This window comes from Lycium barbarum, chromosome 3 (genome assembly GCF_019175385.1).
Source record: "Lycium barbarum isolate Lr01 chromosome 3, ASM1917538v2, whole genome shotgun sequence".
NCBI lineage: Eukaryota > Viridiplantae > Streptophyta > Magnoliopsida > Solanales > Solanaceae > Lycium > Lycium barbarum.
In genome coordinates, this window is record NC_083339.1 from 24,280,770 (window position 1) to 24,302,591 (window position 21,822).

The 21,822-nt window shown below is 35.1% G+C and overlaps 2 protein-coding genes and 1 pseudogene across 6 annotated transcripts; 2 read left to right on the forward strand and 1 right to left on the reverse strand.

Moving 5' to 3' along the window:
* The first annotated feature begins 9 nt into the window (after positions 1-9).
* On the forward strand, positions 10-20,004 carry LOC132630797 (uncharacterized). 5 transcript variants are annotated; one of them, XM_060346398.1, is made up of 9 exons: positions 10-269; positions 6,639-6,769; positions 13,007-13,322; positions 13,401-13,654; positions 14,402-14,608; positions 14,689-14,781; positions 14,861-14,959; positions 15,039-15,382; positions 19,752-19,996. In XM_060346398.1, exons 3-8 carry the CDS (start codon positions 13,013-13,015, stop codon positions 15,363-15,365), a joined length of 1,290 nt encoding a protein of 429 aa, XP_060202381.1. In that variant the 5' UTR covers positions 10-269; positions 6,639-6,769; positions 13,007-13,012; the 3' UTR covers positions 15,366-15,382; positions 19,752-19,996. The 5 variants fall into 5 exon arrangements, with proteins under 5 accessions (XP_060202381.1, XP_060202377.1, XP_060202378.1 ...); XM_060346394.1 differs by lacking the exons at positions 10-269; positions 6,639-6,769; positions 19,752-19,996 and adding exons at positions 10,881-11,110; positions 11,200-11,287; positions 17,197-17,315; XM_060346395.1 differs by lacking the exons at positions 10-269; positions 6,639-6,769; positions 19,752-19,996 and adding exons at positions 10,881-11,110; positions 11,200-11,287; positions 16,549-16,583.
* Positions 8,682-10,778, forward strand: LOC132630534 (uncharacterized). Its single transcript, XM_060346107.1, has one exon. The coding sequence runs from the start codon at positions 8,682-8,684 to the stop codon at positions 10,776-10,778; it is 2,097 nt and encodes a 698-aa protein (XP_060202090.1).
* Positions 15,404-17,184, reverse strand: LOC132630535 (protein LYK5-like; annotated as a pseudogene).
* Positions 20,005-21,822: the final 1,818 nt, after the last annotated feature.

Below are 21,822 nucleotides of genomic sequence, written 5' to 3' on the forward strand. Positions count from 1 at the left end.
CCCTCCTCAAACAGAGATAAACTCAAGCAACGTCTTTCAGTTCCGGTTAGAGAAAAATCAGCGAGCAGAGATACACTAAGCGTGCATCTCTCCCAGTTTGTTCACGAAAAATCAGCCGTACGTCTCTATTCCAGCTTTTTAAAAGGAAATCAGCCTCCCTATGTCTCAGAACACATTCCAATCTTTCTTTCAAAAGAAAATCAATCTTTTCTTCTTATTGCTGTGTCTATACTATCCGGACAGATTCTTGGAGTTTCCTTCTCATGAAGGTAAGTTTCTATTGTTTCAACTATGAATTTCTTTGTGGAAAGCCTAATTTTTCCCAATTCTGAGTTTACACTGTATGATTCCATCTAGGGTTTTTTTTTATTTTTTTATTTTTTTTGGTGTTCTAGAAATTTATAGATTTTTTTTTAAATGCTAATATCTTTGGTGTCATTATTTGTGTTTTCTAGGAGAGATTAGTATGTTTAAGAGCCATATCATGGGATAGATACTAAAATATGTATCTCAGTTATAGAAGAGGTACTTGCTATGAGTTCTTGAGTGGCAGAAGACATTTCCTTAAGTTTTACCTGGTATGGCTGTACCAAATTTAGGCTTTCTATGATACATAAACTAGTTTAGATGGGTTTGGGTTCCATCAGTGTGCTTTTTCAATTAGGAAGTCATGTAGCTTGAAGTTGTTGCTGTAAAAGAGAGATTGTTATTACAAAATTCTTCCCATATAATTTTTGTTGGTAATAAGACTATGTTAGTTTTGTCTCTGCAATTCTATTAGTTGTTTGGTACTTTTAGTACAACCCTTGACAGATTTATTTACTACTTGTGATGATTTAAGTTTGGGTTCTCTGGTGAAAACGTTTAGCTATTGATTAGTGATTTGGGACTTTTTAGTGATTAATCTGCTTTTGGCTTATTTTTTCCCCTTGTTTTGAGTTTAGAAAACTCTGTTTATTTTTATTTTTTATAAAGTCCACTAGACTTGTGGGCCTAGGGCTAATTTTATAAATTTTCTAAAAAGCAGAGAAAAAGCCCCAAAGGGAGAGTACAAGTAAGAGGGACTAAGCCTTACCTTACTAATCCTATGAGGCAAAGAACCTCTACACTAACAAGAATGTAGGAAATATGAACTAGAAATGATCAAATAATCTATGATCATCAAAGAGTATAAATCACACTCTGTGACGATATTACACATTATAATGCTAAAATAATGAGAAAATAATACAAGAATAAAGATAGAATCCTTAATCTTTGAACTTGTAAAATCTTCTATATTCATTGAATTTTCCACCTTGTCTTGTTCTTCATGCCTTTCCAAAAAGTCTTGAAACTTTATTATTTCTTCTTGGATCTTGCGGATTTAGTTGAAGTGGTAGGAGCTGCCATAGTCTTCTTTGCTTGTCTCATTGGTATCTGCCTTGGGACAAATTCTTCAGTCATTTTACCATCCCAGTTGCCCTTCCTTGCATGAGTTTTGTGTCTTTTTCCACTTTGCACCTATCTAGGAGACAAGTCCCCATCCCTTGCAGCATTGAGAAAATTATGTGCAGTTGACTCTTCATCAAGATCAATTCTTCTTTCCTCACCCGCAACTGCTACTTGTAAATTTACGGTGTTCTTTTGTACATTGACAACTTGAGTTTGCACAGCCTGGCTATGATTTCCTCCTGAATTTAATGTAATCTGTTGCTGCTGAGTTTCCTGCACATTTGTATTGCCTTTGCCACCTGATTTTCCATGGGTAGAAACACTAGCAGGTTTCTTAGTACCACTCTTCTGTTTCTGTTGTGAACCAGATAAGATTAGTCCAGAATCTTTAACTGTATACTGATGCTGCTTATGATTATTAGCCTTTGGAGTCACATTAGTTTCAAGTTCTTTGTCTATTGCTTGCCTTGTTTGTAACTCAACACCCTTCAAATGAGATGGAGTAACTGAAGCACTCATAGTAGCATGAACTTGTTGCTGGTTGTGAACTATTTCCTCTGCCAACTTCTCAGCACTCATATCCACCTCTTGGCTAAATTCCTACATATTGCCACTTGAGATTTGCAAATCAGTACCAAAGACCTGTACTTTAGTGCCAGTTTCACCATCAATTTGCACCTGCTTCTGAGTGTCTCTAGCTATACCATATGTACCCTTGCCAAACATGACATGAACTGGCTCATGTAATGAATTTGAAGAATTATCAGACTGGTCAAAAACTTCATCCTTCCCTCTTGAAATTTCACCTTCTTCCATGTCTTCTTCCACTTGATCACTCCATAATATCCTTTCACCACTGTTGCCTTTATTTGAAGCAAAAGTAGTTGAAGGGGCATCTTGGCAGGCCATATTAGTAGTAATTATCTCCTCAACTGGTTTTGAGAAAGAAGATTCAACCCATTACTCAGTAGGAGATTGTTTCTTTCTCCCAGGAGTGAATATAACTGCATTAATACTCAAAGGTTTTTCCACACCTTTAGCTACCTCTGCAGCCTGTTGAACATCTGAAACAACTGGTGCTGCAGCCAACTGTTTCTCTAAAGCTTCAACCTCATGTACCTCAACTAGTTGCTTTCCTGCAGCACCTAATTCTTTTACATAATCCCCAGTAGCAGCAGACTTATTAGTAGTTTGCTTAGAGTTTTCATCTGTTGTCCTGACTTGGCCTTTGTGCACTTGCAATGCTGAAGCATTTTCTGCAATTGCACCAGAATTTGCATCAATTGAAAGCAGTTTCTCTGGTCTGGTTTTATACTATATGATACCATCTAGTTTTTTTTTTTTTTTTTTGGTGTCCGAGCACTATGTTCATTATCATCATATCATGTGTGTACTGATGTGAACACTTCTGCTAGTAGCGTTTATTGAAAACAAAAGTAGGTGCAATGATGATTATTATTGAATAAATTTGTTAAGCTGATAACTTATAAGGACAAAATCCTCATCATCCTTCAATAGTGTCATTCTACTTTATAATATGATACAAATATTTGGTGTGACCTGTATCATTTAACTTTCCTCATTCATGCTTTTCTCTATTTCTTTTCTTGTCAGGACAAGTTTTTCAATCCTTTGCCTAAGATGTGAATGTAGGATTGCCATTTTATTATTTGGAGGAAAAGCTTTGTTCTAACAGCTATATGTGTTTTCTTGATGTTTTCTTTTCCTTGAGAGCCAGAGAAGAATATATATATATAAGGGAGCTACCCCTAATCCCTACTTTCCGCGGAGTTTCTTCTATCTTTTTTTCCGGGCCTCGCGCCACTTCAAAAGTCAAAAGAGAGGATTTTTAGCTCTCTCTATCTATAGATAGAGGAGGGTTTCTTATATATCTTTCTATACGAAAAAGAGTCACAGTGAAAAACTCGAAAAAAATGGTTACGAAAGAGAACATTGGCTTTTTCTTTTAGGAAGAAAAAAGGAGCGGATTAGGTATTCCTGTCAGTGGTCAAGAAAGCAGGAGCAAAGGGTGTAAGCGTAGGCTGCGCGAGCGGAGGCAGCAAGCGGTGCTAGAGGGGCAGAGTCAACTTGACTGGCAGATATGGGAGAAGAGAACTACTCGACTGGCCCTATAGAATGAATTTAGGTGAGTTTCACGACGTATAAGGTGGCATGACTTTTGGTTTATATATCAAGAGATTCTTCTGTCATTTGCTAGGGCTTGAAACGTTTGAATTAGCAGCTTCCTAGCTTTCAGAACTAGTCGTTAATCTCTTTCCTGCCTTGCTAGCTCTCGGACTAGTCGTATTAATAACAGCCTTCTTGCCTTGCTGCTTGCCTTCCTGCTGCTTTTGGACTTGTAGCTAAGTCGTCTAAATCCCCTTGCTCTCTCCTAGCAGCCTTGCCTTAACCGACTGTGCGGGTTGGTTGTCATACCTATCCCTTCCTGTCTTTCCTGTTTCTGACTTCCGAGTTGGTGAGTCACTCGCTAGTGTTGTTGCTTTATCCATGGTGGTCTTTCCCTATAGGTCTTTACCTTCTGGGGAGGTCCGTTTGATATCCAAAAACTGCTCAGCAACAGTCGGACAAGTGGGGAATGTTGGGGTGAACCAGAAAAGTTTGGGTAGAGCCGGATCTAAGCGTTGGCTAGGCAAGCGTCCTGTAGTAAGAGGAGTAGTTATGAACCCTGTAGACCATCCCCATGGGGGTGGTGAAGGGAGAGCCCCAATTGGTAGAAAAAAACCCACAACCCCTTGGGGTTATCCTGCACTTGGAAGAAGAAGTAGAAAAAGGAATAAATATAGTGATAATTTGATTCTTCGTCGCCGTAGTAAATAGGAGAGAAAATCGAATTTAATTCTTCGTTTTTACAAAAACTTTACAAAAAAAAAAAAAAAAAATAGGAGTAAGCTTGTGACACGTTCACTAAAAAAAAATCCCTTTGTAGCCAATCATTTATTAAAAAAAATTGATAAGCTTAACACAAAAGCAGAAAAAGAAATAATAGTAACTTGGTCCCGGGCATCTACCATTATACCCACAATGATCGGTCATACTATTGCTATCCATAATGGAAAAGAGCATTTGCCTATTTATATAACGGATAGTATGGTAGGCCACAAATTGGGAGAATTTGCACCTACATTAAATTTTAGAGGACATGCAAAAAGCGATAATAGATCTCGTCGTTAATGTTAATATTAATAAAAAAATCTAGATGCTTATGATTCAGTAGTAGGAGGCAAACCTTATGCTAAAGAAGAAAAAAACAGAAGTATATGCTTTAGGTGAACATATATCTATGTCTGCTGACAAAGCACGAAGAGTAATTGATCAAATTCGCGGACGTTCCTATGAGGAAACACTTATGATACTAGAACTCATGCCCTATCGAGCATGTTATCCCATTTTGAAATTGGTTTATTCTGCAGCAGCAAATGCTAGTTATAATATGGGTTCCAGCGAAGCCAATTTAGTCATTAGTAAAGCCGAAGTCAATGGGGGTACTACTGTGAAGAAATTGAAACCTCGAGCTCGAGGACGTAGTTTTCCGATAAAAAGATCGACCTGTCATATAACTATTGTAATGAAAGATATATCTTTAGATGATGAATATGTCGAGATAGATTCGTTAAAAAAAACGAGATGGAAAAAAAAATCTACAGCTATGATGTATCGTGATATGTATAATAGTGGGGGATTATGGGACAAAAAATAAATCCACTTGGTTTCAGACTGGGTACAACCCAAAGTCATCATTCCCTTTGGTTTTCACAACCAAAAAATTATTCTGAAGGTTTACAAGAAGATCAAAAAATAAGAGATTGTATCAAGAATTATGTACAAAAGAATATGAGAACGTCCTCTGGCGTCGAGGGAATTGCACGTATAGAGATTCAAAAAAGAATCGATCTGATCCAGGTCATAATCTTTATGGGATTCCCAAAATTATTAATAGAAAGTCGACCGCGCGGAATCGAAGAATTACAAACGACCTTACAAAAAGAATTTAATTGTGTAAACCGAAAACTGAACATTGCTGTCACAAGAATTGCAAAACCTTACGGAAACCCTAATATTCTTGCAGAATTTATAGCTGGACAATTAAAGAATAGAGTTTCATTTCGAAAAGCAATGAAAAAGGCTATTGAATTAACAGAACAAGCAGATACAAAAGGAATTCAAATACAAATTGCGGGGCGTATCGACGGAAAAGAAATTGCACGTGTCGAATGGATCAGAGAAGGTAGGGTTCCCCTACAAACGATTCGAGCTAAAATTGATTATTGCTCTTATACAGTTCGAACTATCTATGGAGTATTGGGCATCAAAATTTGGATATTTCTAGACGAGGAATAATTTTACTACTTGTCTTTCCCTTCTATCCAATGATTGAACAAAAAAAGACCAATTCATTCTTTTTCTAATCAATCAAGGGGAACATTTCTAATTCTTAATTCTATAAGGTTGAATAAAAATTCGATTGACCATTTGATATATATATATATATATATATATATATATATCAGTCCACAGTTACAAAATTTGGTTAACTAGGGTCGAAGACAACAAAAATTGGTAAAGATTTCATTTGTAGGCTTTTTACATAAGTTAACAAATCTTGCATGACAAGAGGAAAAACCTAAGGCAAAAGTTTTAAGCTCTAATCTGAACTTTAATAGCCGGTCCTTTCTCTACACAAATAGTCATAATTCACTATTTATACCCTTGCTACAACTAGTCCCTTTATCTGCTTAGAACTGGCATCCGTATTAACTTTGATCAATTGATTTTTAGGCTTCTTTGAGACACCACATCACTTTCTATTAGATTGTTTACTTATCTGCTGCATAGTGCTTACAGTTGTTGCTTCTTGCCTTAGCTTCTGGACTATTGTGACTTGTATTATTGCTTTAACTTGATAGCTTCGGCTTAGTGCTTACAACTGCTACTGGTTGCCTTCTTTAGCCAATGATAAAAGTATTGCACCTGGATAGTTTGTTGCCTTAGTTGCTGCTAACAACTGCTGGCCTGCTGCTGTTACTTTAGCCGCTGCTAACAGCTGCTGAAGTGCCAGCATAAAGCCCTTAGGTGTTTAGTTGCTGCTGTATAATAATGTGTTATATACCGTCTTCTTTTGTTAATTGTTATGTAATTAAGAAGAAAATGAGCAGATTGTTTAAAGTTGGGAATTTATTTTGCAGTCGAAAAAAACATAGTTGTGTTAAAAGAAGAACTCCAGGCATCGCTCATCAAACCTGCTCGTCTGTTGGTCTGGCTCTTGTGAACTGCTACTGATAAAAAAGCTCATTCTTAGAGTGTTCTTCTCATCAAGGTTAGTTTCTGCTTTTATACGTGGATCAATGAATTTGGTTCTATGGTGCATCTTATTTTTTTTTACTTATATTATTGGTGTTACTAACTAATTAAGCATCGAGGGAGTTTCACGAGTAAGTATTGTTTATCACCTTATCCAGTTGCCGCCGAACTTTTTGCCAAAGGAGTTTTTATTTAACTCTTTGCCCAAGTCTTTCAGTTCTTTTGTACCTTAAGTGAAGTAAATTTGTGTTTGTTGTTATAGTGTCCCTAGAGTGTGTTCATTGATTCTTAAATTTCTTTGTTGAAGTGGTCCGTTATTTGTAAAACACATAAACATATGAAGATTTTTTTCTTCACAAGGAATGAGCTAAGCAACTACTGATTTTAGCATTTGAGGATTAGTTACTTACTAATGGTATGTTAGGTGTTGGAAATTGCAGTTCGTTATGGTTATGACCCAGAGTAAACAGATACAATTTAGCAGCAAAGGCCTAAGGACCTAGTTAAGTCCTGAAAGGCAATCTACAAATAGTAAAAAGTTCTGATAAACTCAAGAGAAATCTCATGAACCTCCTATCTGGAAGAGAAATAATTTTAAGATACATATTTTGTTTATGCCTTCATTTTAGTTCATATATAAATGGGTTGGAGTTTTCGTTAGTCTACTGAGGACCTTTTATTTTATTTTTTGATTGAGTTTAATACTTTTTCCTTCTTATGTTTTTTGATTTAGCTCTCTGTAGGTTTTAGTGGGTTTTCTCTTAAATGATTATTATTCTTAACTTGTTTGCTTAGTTAAATTAATTTAATATATGATGAGATATAGGCTTATCCATTTAATTGATTTACAAGCCACTGTTTGTTGGTAGCTGAAAGTTAACAGAAAGAATCTGGTTTTCCTTTCTTTACCATGTCCTGCAATATTTACATTGTCTTATATTTGGTTTCAGTTAAAAACGAATAGATTTTTACTTTCTTCAATTTCTTAGTCCTAAAGTTATAAGTACTTTTGTCCCTTTGTAAACAGGATCTGCAATACTAGCAAATGGGTTTGATGTGGTTCTGTGACATTTTTTTTCTTTTTCTTGGAATAGAGATATGGTTCTTATTTTTTACTTATATTGTTAGTGTTACTAACTAATTAAGCATCGAGGGAGGTTCACGAGGTAGTATTGTTTATCACCTTAGCCAGTTGCCGCCGAACTTTTCCAAAGGAGTTTTTATCTAACTCTTTGCCCAAGACTTTCAGTTCTTTTGTACTTTAAGTGAAGTAAATTTTTGTTGTTGTTGTTATAGTGTCCCTAGAATGTGTTCATGGATTCTTAAATTTGTTTGTTGAAGTGTTCATCGCTTGTTGTTATATGTCTTCAGATGTATCAATGAAAATGCAAAAATAGAAAAAGAAGAGAATATTTCACTTCCCAATTAAACAGAAGATCATTATTAACTTTTATAAATTACATGAAATAGAACTTCTTAGTTATGATTGGAGTAATCACTAAGCAAAAATCACTAATTAAGAATCATTTTTTTGAAGAAAAAAATAATTAGTTTTCTGAAACTTACCTAGAATCTTTCCAGAAAGATGTCTTCTTTAACTTCTGAACATTAAAAGTAGCACTTAAAGTCGAAGGATAAAATGGTCACTTAGTTTTTAAAGGATAAATTAGTAATTCAACTTTTGAGTTGGGATGTTCCCACTTTTACTCCTTTTGGTTGTAGTACTAATATATTTCTTATATATTTTTCCCGATTCAAGATTATGGCACCTAATAAGGAATGGATGCAACTTGTTCAAGATCGACTTGATAATGCTTACATACTTGGGGTGGAGACATTTTTGGATTATGCTTTTACAAGATTGAGAGAAACGCAAGAAATACGTTGTCCATGTGTCAAATGTTGTATCTTCTTCAAGAACTCGTAAGATGGTTAGGTCACATTTAATAGTATATGGAATAATCGAAAGTTATACTTTTTGGTATCATCACGGGGAGAGGTTAGGTGAGCCGCAGTCAGATTCTGAATTTGTAAACGATAATGACATTGAAAAGGATGATGATGAGGATGAGGATGAAATACCTGAGATCTTAAGGGATTTATACCCCGCTTTCAATGGAGATAATATGAACACCGGTAGTGATGATTTTGTTGAGGAGGAACCAAATCCTGAAGCAAAACGATTCTATAGCCTGTTAAAGGATTTTGAGCAACCATTATACGAATGTTCAAAAGCTTCTAAACTTTCTGCTATGGTTAAATTGCTTCATATTAAAAGTATTGGTCATTGGAGTAATGCATCATTTACAATGTTGTTGAAGATGCTGAAGGAAGATTTATTACCTGATGGATCAAACTTGCCAGGTTCATATTACGAGGCAAAGAAGATAATTCGGGACCTTGGTCTTTCTTACAAGAAGATTGATGTGTGTAAGAATAATTGCATGTTATATTGGAAGGATGATAAGTTTCTTGAGTCTTGCAAAGTTTGCGGCGCATCTAGATGGAAGGAGGATAAACGTAACGGGGAAACAAAATCTAAATGTGGGAAAAAGATACCATGCAAGATTTTACGTTATTTTCCTCTAATGCCCAGACTTCAAAGATTGTTTATGTCCTCGAAAACAACTTCTTTGATGAGATGGCATTTTGATGAAAGAGTTGATGATGGAATAATGAGGCACCCGGCTGATTCAGTAGCATGGAAGACACTTGATGAACTTCACCCATCTTTTGCCACCGAGCCTCGTAATGTTCGACTTGGACTTGCTAGTGATGGTTTTCAACCATTTAAAAGTTCCAAAACTCCGTATAGCATTTGGCCTGTGGTACTTATTCCTTATAATTTACCACCTTGGTTATGCATGAAGCAAGAGAATTTTATTTTATCGATGCTTATTCCTTGTCCTGAAAGTCCCGGAGATGCAATTGATGTTTATCTCCAACCTTTGATAGAGGAATTAAAGGAATTATTGGAAACTGGAGTTGAGACCTTTGATGCGTCAACTAGACAGAATTTTATGTTACATGCAGCTTTGTTATGGACCATTAATGACTTTCCAGCATATGCAAATTTGTCGGGATGGAGTACCAAAGGAAAATTGGCTTGCCCATGTTGCAATAAAGAAACTCTTTCAATTAGGTTGGAAAATGGTAAAAAGCAGTGTTATATGCGCCATAGACGCTTTCTTCCTCTTAATCACAATTGGCGGAATGATAAAGATTCATTTGATGGCACTAAGGAGCGGAAAAAACCACCAAAAATTCTATCTGGTAATGACATACTTGATCAAGTGGCTGATTTAGATGGGATAACACTATCAAAAGATCCAAAGAAGAAGACCAAAATATCACATGATAGTAGGGGTGATAATTGGAATAAGAAGAGTATTTTCTTTGATCTTCCATATTGGAAAACATTACTGTCGCGACATAATTTAGATGTGATGCACATTGAGAAAAATATATGTGATAATATTTTGGGGACAATCTTAAATGTGAATGGAAAAACCAAAGATACATTGAATTCTCGGATGGATTTGCAAGCAATGAACATAAAGAAAGAATTGCATCCGATAAAAAGAGGGGATAAATATGAGTTACCAACTGCATGTTACACATTGTCTCCTGAAGAAAAGCATAAGTTTTTCACTTTCTTAAAGAATTTACAGGTCCCAGATGGATTTTCATCAAATATTTCTCAATGTGTCAACCTGAAAGATCGCAAACTTTTAGGCTTGAAAAGTCATGATTGCCATGTTATTCTACAACATTTACTCCCACTTGCGATACGTGGTATGCTCTGCAAATCTGTGCTTGAACCACTTATTGAGTTGTCTATATTTTTCAACATGCTTGGAGCGAAATGCTTAAGAGTAGATGAGCTAGAGCAAATAGAAGCCCAAATTCCTATAACTCTGTGCAAGTTAAAAAAGGTCTTCATTCCTGCATTTTTTGATATCATGGTCCACTTGCCAATTCATTTAGCAAATGAAGCTAAGATTGCGGGACCTATTCAATATTGATGGATGTATCCAGTGGAGCGATGGCTATACTTTTTGAAGTCTTTTATTCGTAATAGGGCTTGCCCAGAAGGCTCTATTGCAGAGGGATATTTAGCAACTGAATGTATGACCTTATGTTCAAGGTATTTGCATACGATGGAAACAAAATTTAATCGCAATGAACAGAATTATGATGGTGGTGCTATTGAATCTGATGGAGGTTTAGCAGTTTTTTCTCAACCTGAAAATTTTTTAGGCAGTGTCGACACAGCGGGCGTTCTTGATTCATCAGAATTTGAGCAGGCACATTTTTATATTTTGAAGAACTGTGATGAAATTCAACCATTTCTCGAGTATGTAATGACTCATTCAAATAATTTACTTTTACCTTTTCCATATTTTCTTACTAAAAATGACATGTTATACTTCAAATTCTTTGCAGAGAATTTTCACAAATTCCAGTTGATACATCTAAAAACAATTCAGATATTGAATGGAATAGACAATTCGTTAGTTGGTTAAAAATAAAGGTGAGCAATTATGAATTTTTGTTTTTCAAACCGATTTGTGAATAGTAGTAGCTAAACTATGTACTTGATTGTGATAGGTTGAGGAATTGCACAAACACGATGATAGTAAGAAAATAAAAGATTTGCACTCATTGTCACGTGGTCCTCTGCCATATGTGACAAGTTTCAAAGGCTATGTTACTAATGGATATAGGTTTCACGTGAAAGACCATGATACAGGTTTGAGAACTCAAAATTGCGGGGGTGGTTGTAGTTGGTGAAACTGATGAAGAGAATAAAAATATTGATTACTATGGAGAGTTAACTGAGATTCTTGAATTACAATTTACTGGGGGAAGAAGAGTGGTGTTGTTTCGATGTTTGTGGTTTGATGTGTTTGACCAAGAAAGGGGAATTAAAGTAGATAAATATGGCTTCGTAAGTGTTAACCGCCAACGGTTTTTGAAAATAAATGAGCCTTTTGTATTAGCCAACCAAGCATCACAGGTATTCTATGCTAACGATCTTTCGAATAAAGGCTGGCATGTTGTACGAAAGGTTCAACCTCGTGATTCTTTTGATGTTGGAGAAAAAGAGGAAGATGATTTAGAGGAGCTACCAGGAATCTAGGAAGCAGTTGGGTGTGGAATAGCTAGCTGAAGAAATTACTAGGAGGGTTGTTAGTATCTCACAAAGAATTCATTGGGGTCGATGGAATTTATTGATTTTACAAGTTTCAGTTTATGATTTGCAGTAAAGGATATTTTATTTGGTCACTATGTACTCATGTTTGGTTTCTGAGTTCTCATTTTTTTTTTTTTACTATGGTGTTAAGTTGGATCCTAAAAATACTCATGTTTTGATTTCTATTTTCAAGTGCTTCCTTCACGGTTCTCTGACTGGTTTCTATTACTGAAGTGCGCTATGATCATAGGCTGTAATGATTTTTGCCTAGGATATATTTATTTGTTTGGTGGATTAATCATATGATGTATGCTAAGTTAAACAATAACAGTAAGATATTGTTGGCAGTAAAGGTATGAGTTATTGCCTTTATTATCAAATATAGATGACGCGCTTCAGTCTGCATATTCCTAAACCTTGTTTGATTGATGTTGAACTGTTTTTTTTTAAATGGAGTTGTTACCTGTTTTAACTAATGAATCTGTAGCACTATATACTTCATGGCATCAACTATGTCAAAGGCTAGAAGGAACTATAGAGCTTTAAACTTACGTAAGACATGTAGAACAAGTATCGGAAACCTTCTTATAGTTTCACTGGTCATAAAGAAAACAGAAAACATGTATTGAACTTCACTTCCCTAACATTTTGCTTGTTGACACTGGAGTATCAGTGTATCGTGATGTGCACAGGCACTTCAGATCTATTGGATCAGGTTAACTTGATCAAGGCATTAGTCTATGATCTTTGCTATTTCACTCTAGTCTTCATTCAGTTGTTTAAATGGAAAGTTTGTCAAACCTTTTTTAGCAATGTGGTCCTTCTTCTGTAAAGAGTTGTTTGAATGGTGTAGGGATGTTCCCATGGCTTTTTCATTATTGCCTCAATTTTTAGGTGGCTCTAATTTTAGAATTTTAATTGCAAATATATCGTGTAAAAATTACAGGTGATTTCTCGTAAAATAGGAGTTGGTGTTTAATTTAGTGTTGAAAATTTGGTGAATGATTTTTCTCTTGTTAGGTGAAACTTACAATTACTCTGCCATTTTTGTTTTAGGTTGACATGAATCCATCAAAATTTGAGAACTCTGGAATGGGATCAACTTTCAAGACTAATAAGCATGCATACATTCCACCTGGTGCCTTAGCAAGTAGACGAGGGAAAAGCTTAAAACCTTCGGGCTCCGTAAGAGTAATGGCTGAACAAAAAACTCCAATTGGCCAAAGTAAAAATTTTAATGCATCCACATCTTATCAACATGAGCCAGCACAGAATAATATCCTTGTACCTCCTGGTTTTGATCAAATTGAAGATGATGTTTCCCTCTCTACAGAAGTTGAAGTGATGCAAGATACTCAGACAAACGAAACAAGTATTTTTCTTGTCTCGGATTGTATTTTTGTTGTTGTTAGTGTAATGAAACTCTATTTTATATCTGACATAAATTAAGTTGTAGGTCCTCGTGAATCTGAGAAAGCAAAAAAGGTGAGAGGAAAGAACATTTGTAAAAATGTTGCAAGACTCAAACCTGGAGAAAAGTTGAGCGTCACTTTTTACCAGAATCGAGCTGTTGGGAAGCATACTACCTCGTTTGTGAGACACTTGGGTATTTTAGTTCGTGATCGTAATATGTGCCCATTGAGGGTACACTCCTGGAAGGACATCGAAGAAGATAAGCTAGAACACATGTGGAATGCTGTTACTGTAAGAATTTAGAGCATTACTTTTTTTTAATTTTTTCAAGCTAGATGATGGTGATATGTTGACTATTTGGTTCTGCACATAAGGTGAAATTTTATCAACTGAACTGTGACAGACATAGTTATCCAATTGTGCCGTGACAGACATTATAGCCAAGTACCCTGACCGTCTACAGACAATGTAGTGGGTAGTGGTTGAACTGGATGCACACGGTTGGTTAAATTGTATATTTCTATTTTACCTGAAATTTTTATTTTGATTCATGATTTACAAAACATAGCCTGATAGTGCAAACCCACCGCTCCAGTTTGTTCAGCTACCTGTTTGTGATATTAAGATAAATTCGCATCAGTCATTCTTGAACTCATCCTTTTATAGAGACTTCTTCCTTAGCTTTGCTTGTAAGCTTCCATGGTTAATCATTGGTAGCATTGTCAACTAAATTGTACAGGTAGGTTCCAGAAACTCTAGCAATTGTGATCGCTAATTGAAATATTTCAATAGAGGGTTTTATCATCATGTTATATCTTTTCTTTACCATATTTTTTTCCATTGGGAAACTTGTAATTCTTCTAGATGCCCTTAAAAAGAAGGTCACCTTTTGTGCTCATATTAAATATGTATTTGTTATTTCATTCCTAAATGTCCTACATGTCATGCTTTAATACTTTTAATTTTCATGAAAACTACTTGAACCTCGTAATCCATCCTTCATGATAGCATGGAAATGATACTTGTGATATATTTTAGGATAAATTTGTCTGTGACAACATGAATGATCAAAAAGAACATGTCTTACAACATATGAGAAGGTTATGGAATAACTGGAGAGGATCACTGCACAATAATATGAAGTCTAAGCCATTCCGCGATGCTCTAAAAGATGTGCCAAGGGAGATAAACGAGAGTGATTGGGAATGGCTGGTTAAGGAGCATTTCTTAAGTGACAAGTTTAAGGTATGGCTTAATAGCTGCTATTTATTAACATGTTATTTTTAGTGGCTGACTATAATTTTGATGGTGTGTTGTTAATATAGGAAACAAGTACAAGAAACTCCATCAATAGGTCTAAGTTGAGAATGCCTCATCGTACGGGTAGTAAGCCTATTAGACAGATAACATATGAATTGGTAAGTAAATCTTGAAATCCTTTAAGAAGCTCCTTCTTTGTTAAAATGATTGCTTTTACCTGTTTGTTTATATGCGAAGGGAGGTAAAGATGGTAAACCACCAAGCATGGATACTATGTTCTTCCAGACTCGTAAGAAGGATAACAAGCTTGTCGAACCTGAAACAATTGCAAAATATGTATGTTTAGTGATAAATTTCATTTTACATCATTTTACTTGATGTGCTGTATTATTTTATTTTTTCTTTTATGTTATAGGCTGAAATCCAAAAATTGGTTCAATCTGATTCGTCACTTACAACTATTGAAGTCGTAGAAAAGTGTTTTGGACCTCAACGTAAGAGTCATGTAGTTGGATTTGGTGGTGGGATAACCGCTAAAGAGTTGAAAGGTGGTAACTCTTCAAAGGCTGCCTTGTTAAATAAGTTGAATGCAAGTGAAAAAGAAAATGAATCACTAAAAAGACGCATGGATGAGTTAGAGAATAAATGTGAACGCATGGATGAGCTAGAGAGTAAATATGAACGGCTTGCAAGTGCAGTGTTTGGTCAGCCTTCATCACCATCATCTTCAAATGATCAATAGATTGAATCATTTAACAGGTTAGTAGATTGAATGTATTTTTTTTTGTGTGATGAAATTATTGCAATGCTATATGAAATTCTTTTCATTAGTTAGAATTTTTTAGGGAAATTTCGTTAATTGTAGCTAAATCTTCTGCTAGTTATAACTAACACTTATGTTGCCTATGCTTCAGAATGATTCCAAACCAAGCAATATAACCTTAGCCGTTAAAAACTAAAGTGAGAATACATGTGTGTATGTGTGTATGTGTGAAATACACACGGCTTGCAGTTATCAGTTTGGTGTAAACACTAGGTGCAAGTAAATGTATGTAGGAGTGCTGTTTATTTCAGCGAGACACATAATTTGTTCGGAAATCATAGAAGGTCTATTGTTTTTAGGTTCAAACTCTGGTGATATTACCCCTTGTAGAGTTTTCTGAGAAAGTACACACTTAGCCTCTCTAGTGAACCTCATCCTTGAAAAGCCATTCTTTTAAAGATCCATTTTCCATGAACTCAAAAACAAGATAGGATAGTTGATGATGCTTACATACACCAGTGAGGCTGATTAAATTGAAATGATTGATCTTTGCATGGAATTTAACCTCTTTAGATATGTTTGTCCTCATCTCCTTGATGGCCAGCAGTTTTCCTCTAAGGACCCCTTTATAAACATAATTACTAAGTCTTCTTCGCGAGCTGAAGTTTTCAGTTACAGCCACCAGTTCTTCAAATTCATAGACTTTAATCATTTGATCCATACTAACTATATTTTCCAGGAAATGTTCTGGTAAATTCCAGTTTTGTTTCCCTTCTCTTCCTTTCCCAAGCACTTCACATCTTTCGTTCTCCTTTTTGTGTTTTAAGACAATGAACCAGGTAAAACAGAGGACTGCAAGGGAAACACCAATTCCTACCCTAATAAAAAGACTGATGTACGATATTTTGTGCTTAGAAGGGTAAAAGATTTCAGTCTGTGCTCTCTTAATAGTCCTTGTTTGGAAGCTTGAAGGTTCTTTTGGTAGAGGAATCAATATAGTTGTGAACGGATTAAGAACTGAATTTTCAGATAATCCATTTGCATATGTTGTACTTTGACTACTGACACTGAACTGCGCGCTAATGGTAGAAACGTTGCCCCCCCCAAGTAACCAAATAAGTTACCAGATATTTCACACCATTTCTTGTTTGATCCCTTGTAGGACAGGCACATCTGAGTGGTACCCGCAAATTTAGACCCAGAACCAGATCCATTGAGTTGATATCTATAAGCCCTTTATGATCCCCGGATCTGCCTTGATGCAGGGGTATAATTTCTCTTAAATGTGCATATTCAGCGTACTTGTAAGAGCAGGCCTTTCCTCATATCTGCTAGGCTCTTGTGTTGTATTCCTTAACTTAGGTAAGGGTCTATCATACTTCTCAACCACTGATGCCTATCACAATAGACAGGAATTAACTACTTATTATCCTTTTTTTTAACACTGTAAATATTACCATTGACTAAACAAAAAGACTGAAAACCTAAAGAGCACCTAAAATCACCCCCACTTGGTAGTGACCTTAAGCCTCCAGCAGAACCAGCAAACTAATTACACAAGTATTTTATGCATAATTCCTCTACATCTATGCAATTTCTTATACAAGTAAGGTAAAGTTAATCTATCAACTATTTCCTTCTTTATCTGTGTTACCACTCCCTCTGTATGTACATGTGAGCCTTGAAAAAATTTCCCATTCCGAGCCATCCAAGTATGGTAAATCATTGCCCCCCAAACTGCAACAACAACTTCCTTTTGCATTTGCTTCCAATGCTACCTTTTTATACTGGCAAAAACTTTGATTAACAGGTCCATGCTGCAGTTGAATGCCAACCCATTGTAACAAAGCCTACCTAATAGTCTTGAACCAAACACACTCAACAAACAAGTGTTGTGAAGTCTCCGAAGTAGCAGAATTACACAAGCAGCAGTTTAAATCATCCTCTGGAATGTGCAACTTTAGCAATCTTCCTTTAACAGTCGACCACACAATAAACCTATGTTTAGGTTGTGCTCCAAATCAGTTCAGCAGCATCCAACTACTTATTATCCTGATATATGTCTTCTTGTAGAAAATACAAACTTTCATATTGACCAAAACAGAGAAATATTCTGAATAATGAAAACCAAAGGCTTAGTTGGATAGATTTTTTTTTTTAATAAAGTCCACTAGGCATTTTGGTGCCTAGGGATAATTTTATAAAAATTCTCTCCAAACAAATCCGAAAGTCTTTACAAATGTAGCCAAAAAGGCTAATGAAAAATGCTGCTCTTTTCTTTGTGTATCTCTGTAGCTGTCCTCCTCAAAATTGCCCTGAACTCACATTTTGTGCCTTTGTGAATTCCCTTGTATAGTCTAGTTGCTGCAAATCTTGGAAAACAGCTGCTTGCAACCTTTGCTTCCTCTTGTGTTGGCAAATCAACTATTCCCATATCCTTTCCTCTAGATGTTAGATCAATGGGAAGATAACCTGCTCCAGCCTGCACCACATCATTTTCTAATTGGATAGAATCAATGGAATCAGTTGTGTTTTCAAAGTCAAAACAAGTTTGCACCACATCAGTGATACATGGTTGCTTCAAGTTTCCTGGTTTTTTGCAGAATCTCCATACAGACCTTAGCCCTGCAAAAATTAAAACATTGTTAGTGAATTTTTTTATCACCATACTCTCCTCCCATAGGACTTGAGTATGATAGTAAGTTCTTAATTTCATCCCATTACCAACAACCATCTTCAGAACCAACAGGACAAGGTTCATTCTCCCATGACCCAACTTCTCAACCAATGCCTGCTGCAAGAAGCAGGATTTCTGCATACTCTCTATAATTCCACCTTAGAACTAGCAGATCCTATCTCCACACCAGTAGACACCAGATTATACTGCCTCTCAGCATAATCACCAGAAATTAATTGTATATCAAATGACTATATAAAAAAAAAAACTCTTATATCGACCTAAACAAAGAAATATTCTGAGTAATTAGAACCACATACTTGGTTGGACCGAAATTTATTTGTCAATATATCAAAAGACTATCAAAACCATAGAGCTAAACATATATGAATCTATATATGCTGTTAGACCATCCTACTTGAAAGAATACTTGAAAAATAAGCAGTTATAGTTTATTAGAGTAAATGAAAGCTTTATTTACCTAATCCACTTTTTAAAGTTTAGGTGGAATACATTCTTATTTGCAATGGATGCAACATTTCATTAAGCTTAATGTTCTTTCCAGTTCTAGCTCTTGAAAACTAGGTTGCTTTTTTTTTTTTTTTTTTTTTTTTTAATCTTTTATGAAAATAATTTGTTCACAAAGTTTGCACCTTCAGCTTCACATGGTTTACATAGTAGCGAGTCTTACAGCTTTAAAAGTTGATCAACGTTGTCTTCTAAGAATTGCATTATTTAGTTATTTAGGAAATAAGTTGGTGTTTCTCTGTTCATTCTCATGTGATAGCTTTCTTGAACGTCCAGTAGTTTAGGCAAGAAGCACCGCTCCCAAAGGTTATTTACACCTAGATGACAAAATGTCCCAACGATATGAAAAGCAGTGACATCAATATGAGCTCACTATTATTTTTGTTTATTATCAACAATGAGTTTAACTTCTATGCATTTTTACCAATGTCTAACTTTGTTGACACATGATATAATTAAATATAACAAGCATACATATTTTTGCAACATCAGTTTTGTGGCTTACTGCTGTTTTGTTGACATACATACAGGATTTCTATTGTCTTCCATTTTGTTTTGTTGCTAACAATCTTCATAGGATTTATCAAAAGTAGTTTTCTCCTATCTTCAAAATATCTCATCACAAGAAATTTTGTTTTCTGTCTTTAGATTGTTGCTTCCATGTCACTGTTGTTGCATCTGCCTATTGAAATTCACATGTATTAATTCGTATTTTCTTGAAGCTAGAATTATTAACTTGTACTAGGAGATTAAATTTTTGTTCTTTCACTTTTAGAGAAATTTAGATATTCGGAGGTCGTTCTCTCAGTTTCCATATTTTACCTATATTTACCCATATTTATCCATATTCTTACAGGTCAAATTTGAACTGAAGCCAAATTTTACCCATTTAAAATATCACTCCCCAAGCTATTAAAACATGAGGGGGTTGGATAAATATGGGCTCATTTTTCCGGCACTGTCTAGGACACATTTCTCTGTCTTTATTTTAGGAAAATTTTGTTGAACTATCCGGAGGAAATATAAGTTATTGTTCACGTGCTTTTTAAAAAATTTAATGTTTTGCATCCTTTCCGGTAAATATATTGAGGTCTTATGTTTCTTCTTTGGAGTTTATTCTTTGCTATTTCGTACACTGAACTTTTTTTTTTTTTTTACAGCTCAAGAATTTGAAAGATGAAGAGTCTATCGTTCAAGAAAGGAGCAAGTTGAAGTACAAGGTGACTTTTATAATATTAGGGGTGGTTTACAGAAAATATCTTATGTATAAATACTGTAATTTTTATCTTTTAGGAGTTGATAAAAATGGTATCATAAAACTTGGATGGTATATCTTTTTTTAATTCTTTGTATTAACAATAGAGTTTTATATGAATATTAATTATTTAGTATATTTTTGGATGTGTCTGTGTATTATTTAGTTGTATAATTTTTTTTACAACAGTAAATAGAAATGTGGTCTTTGCAGCTCTTTTACTATTGGTTTATAAGATGGTGAAATGGCCATTAGCGACGGGAAATTTGGTCGTTAAAAGTATTAGTGTTGAATGTAACACACAATTAACGAAAGGAATTTCGGTCGTTTAAAGTACTTGTATTGATGGATTAGTAGTTGTTGTGAAAAACATTTAACGACCGGCTGACATATTAGCGAAGGTAAATCTGGTCGCTAAAAAGGACATATAGCGATCGGATTTTTGGCCGTCGTTAATGTTCTTTTAACGACCGGACTGAAATCTGGTCGTTAACTTTTAACGTCGAGGCTTTTAACAACCGGCGACGATCGGATAAAATCCGATTGTTATTGACTTTTAACAACCGGATTTGGACTTTTAACGACTGCATTTCCCCTCGCTAAAGATCTTTTCTCTTGTAGTGTGAACTGCACTGCTTTAAACAGAGCGTGAGTTACCAATTTTTTTCTTTTTTTAAATTTTTTAATCATTAAAAATTAATTTTAACAAAAACTCTATTTTAAAATCTATTTAAATAATTAAAAAAAATTGAAAAACCCAACCCATCCTCTCTGATAGCCCACTTCACTGCCGCCACTGCCACTGCTGCCTCCACCGCCCCCACCACCACCGCCGCCGCCACTTCAAAATCTATTTAAATAAATCTCCGACAAAAAACGACACCATTTTTTTAATTATTTAAATAGATTTTGAAGCGGCGGTGGTGGGGGAGGCGGAGGCAGCAGTGGCGGCGGTGAAGTGGGATATCGGAGAGGATGGGTTGGGTTTTTCAGATTTTTTAAAATTATTTAAATAGATTTTAAAATTAATTTTTCTTAAATTAATTTTTTTTGTTGACATGACTTATTTTTATTGGTCAGATATTCCATGTCATTGGTCTATTTTTCCATGTCATTGCAAGTGGACTGCACGTGTGTACCCAGCTGGCACGAGGGGTTCAAATGACACATTTTTTCTTATGTTTGAGGGTCCAGATGGTCAACATTTCAGTTAAGGGGTCTAAATGAAAAATCAGGACAAGTTCAGGGGTCCATTTATGACTTTGGCCTAATTAATATAATGACTTTCTTGATAAGAATAGGGAAAACAAGTTTCATGAGTGATATTCAAGTGGCATTGCTCCCTCAATCTCTTCCACCATCCCATCCTCAACCCTACAACGTTACTTTTTTCGTAGATTATATATAAATACTATTAAATAATATATATTATTTTACTTACCAAACACTAAAAATTACTAGGTAAGAAAATTAGTTATTTTGCAGAAAAATATTTCCCAAGAGAACATATTTCGTGTAATTATATATTTTCCTCATGATTTACAATATCTAATCTAATTTGTATAAAGAGAACCCACCATGTAATTAGACGTTTTACATAGGGGTATATGATAGGCGGATATATTTGACTGAATTTGAGCATGTCAAAATGGGTTTAGGGAATATTGATACTTATATGCATTTGTTAGTATTTATCGGTATTTTCTTAGCCAAGGATTAGATAAAGCAAACAAAAGCCTAAAAGATTGGCATCCTATAATAAATTTCAGATTTTACTGTGTATTTTAATGGGAAGGTAAAAATTCTCTTCATTAATTCATGCTCCATATTATCTATCCGTTAATAACACTCCTAATATAAAAAAATTCTTCCTTAAAGCTAAGTAAATCTTCAATGATTCACTACTCTTGGGAATATTTACAAACACCACCACCCCAAGAAAAGTGAGACAGGACGGAATGTAAAAAGTGGGATTG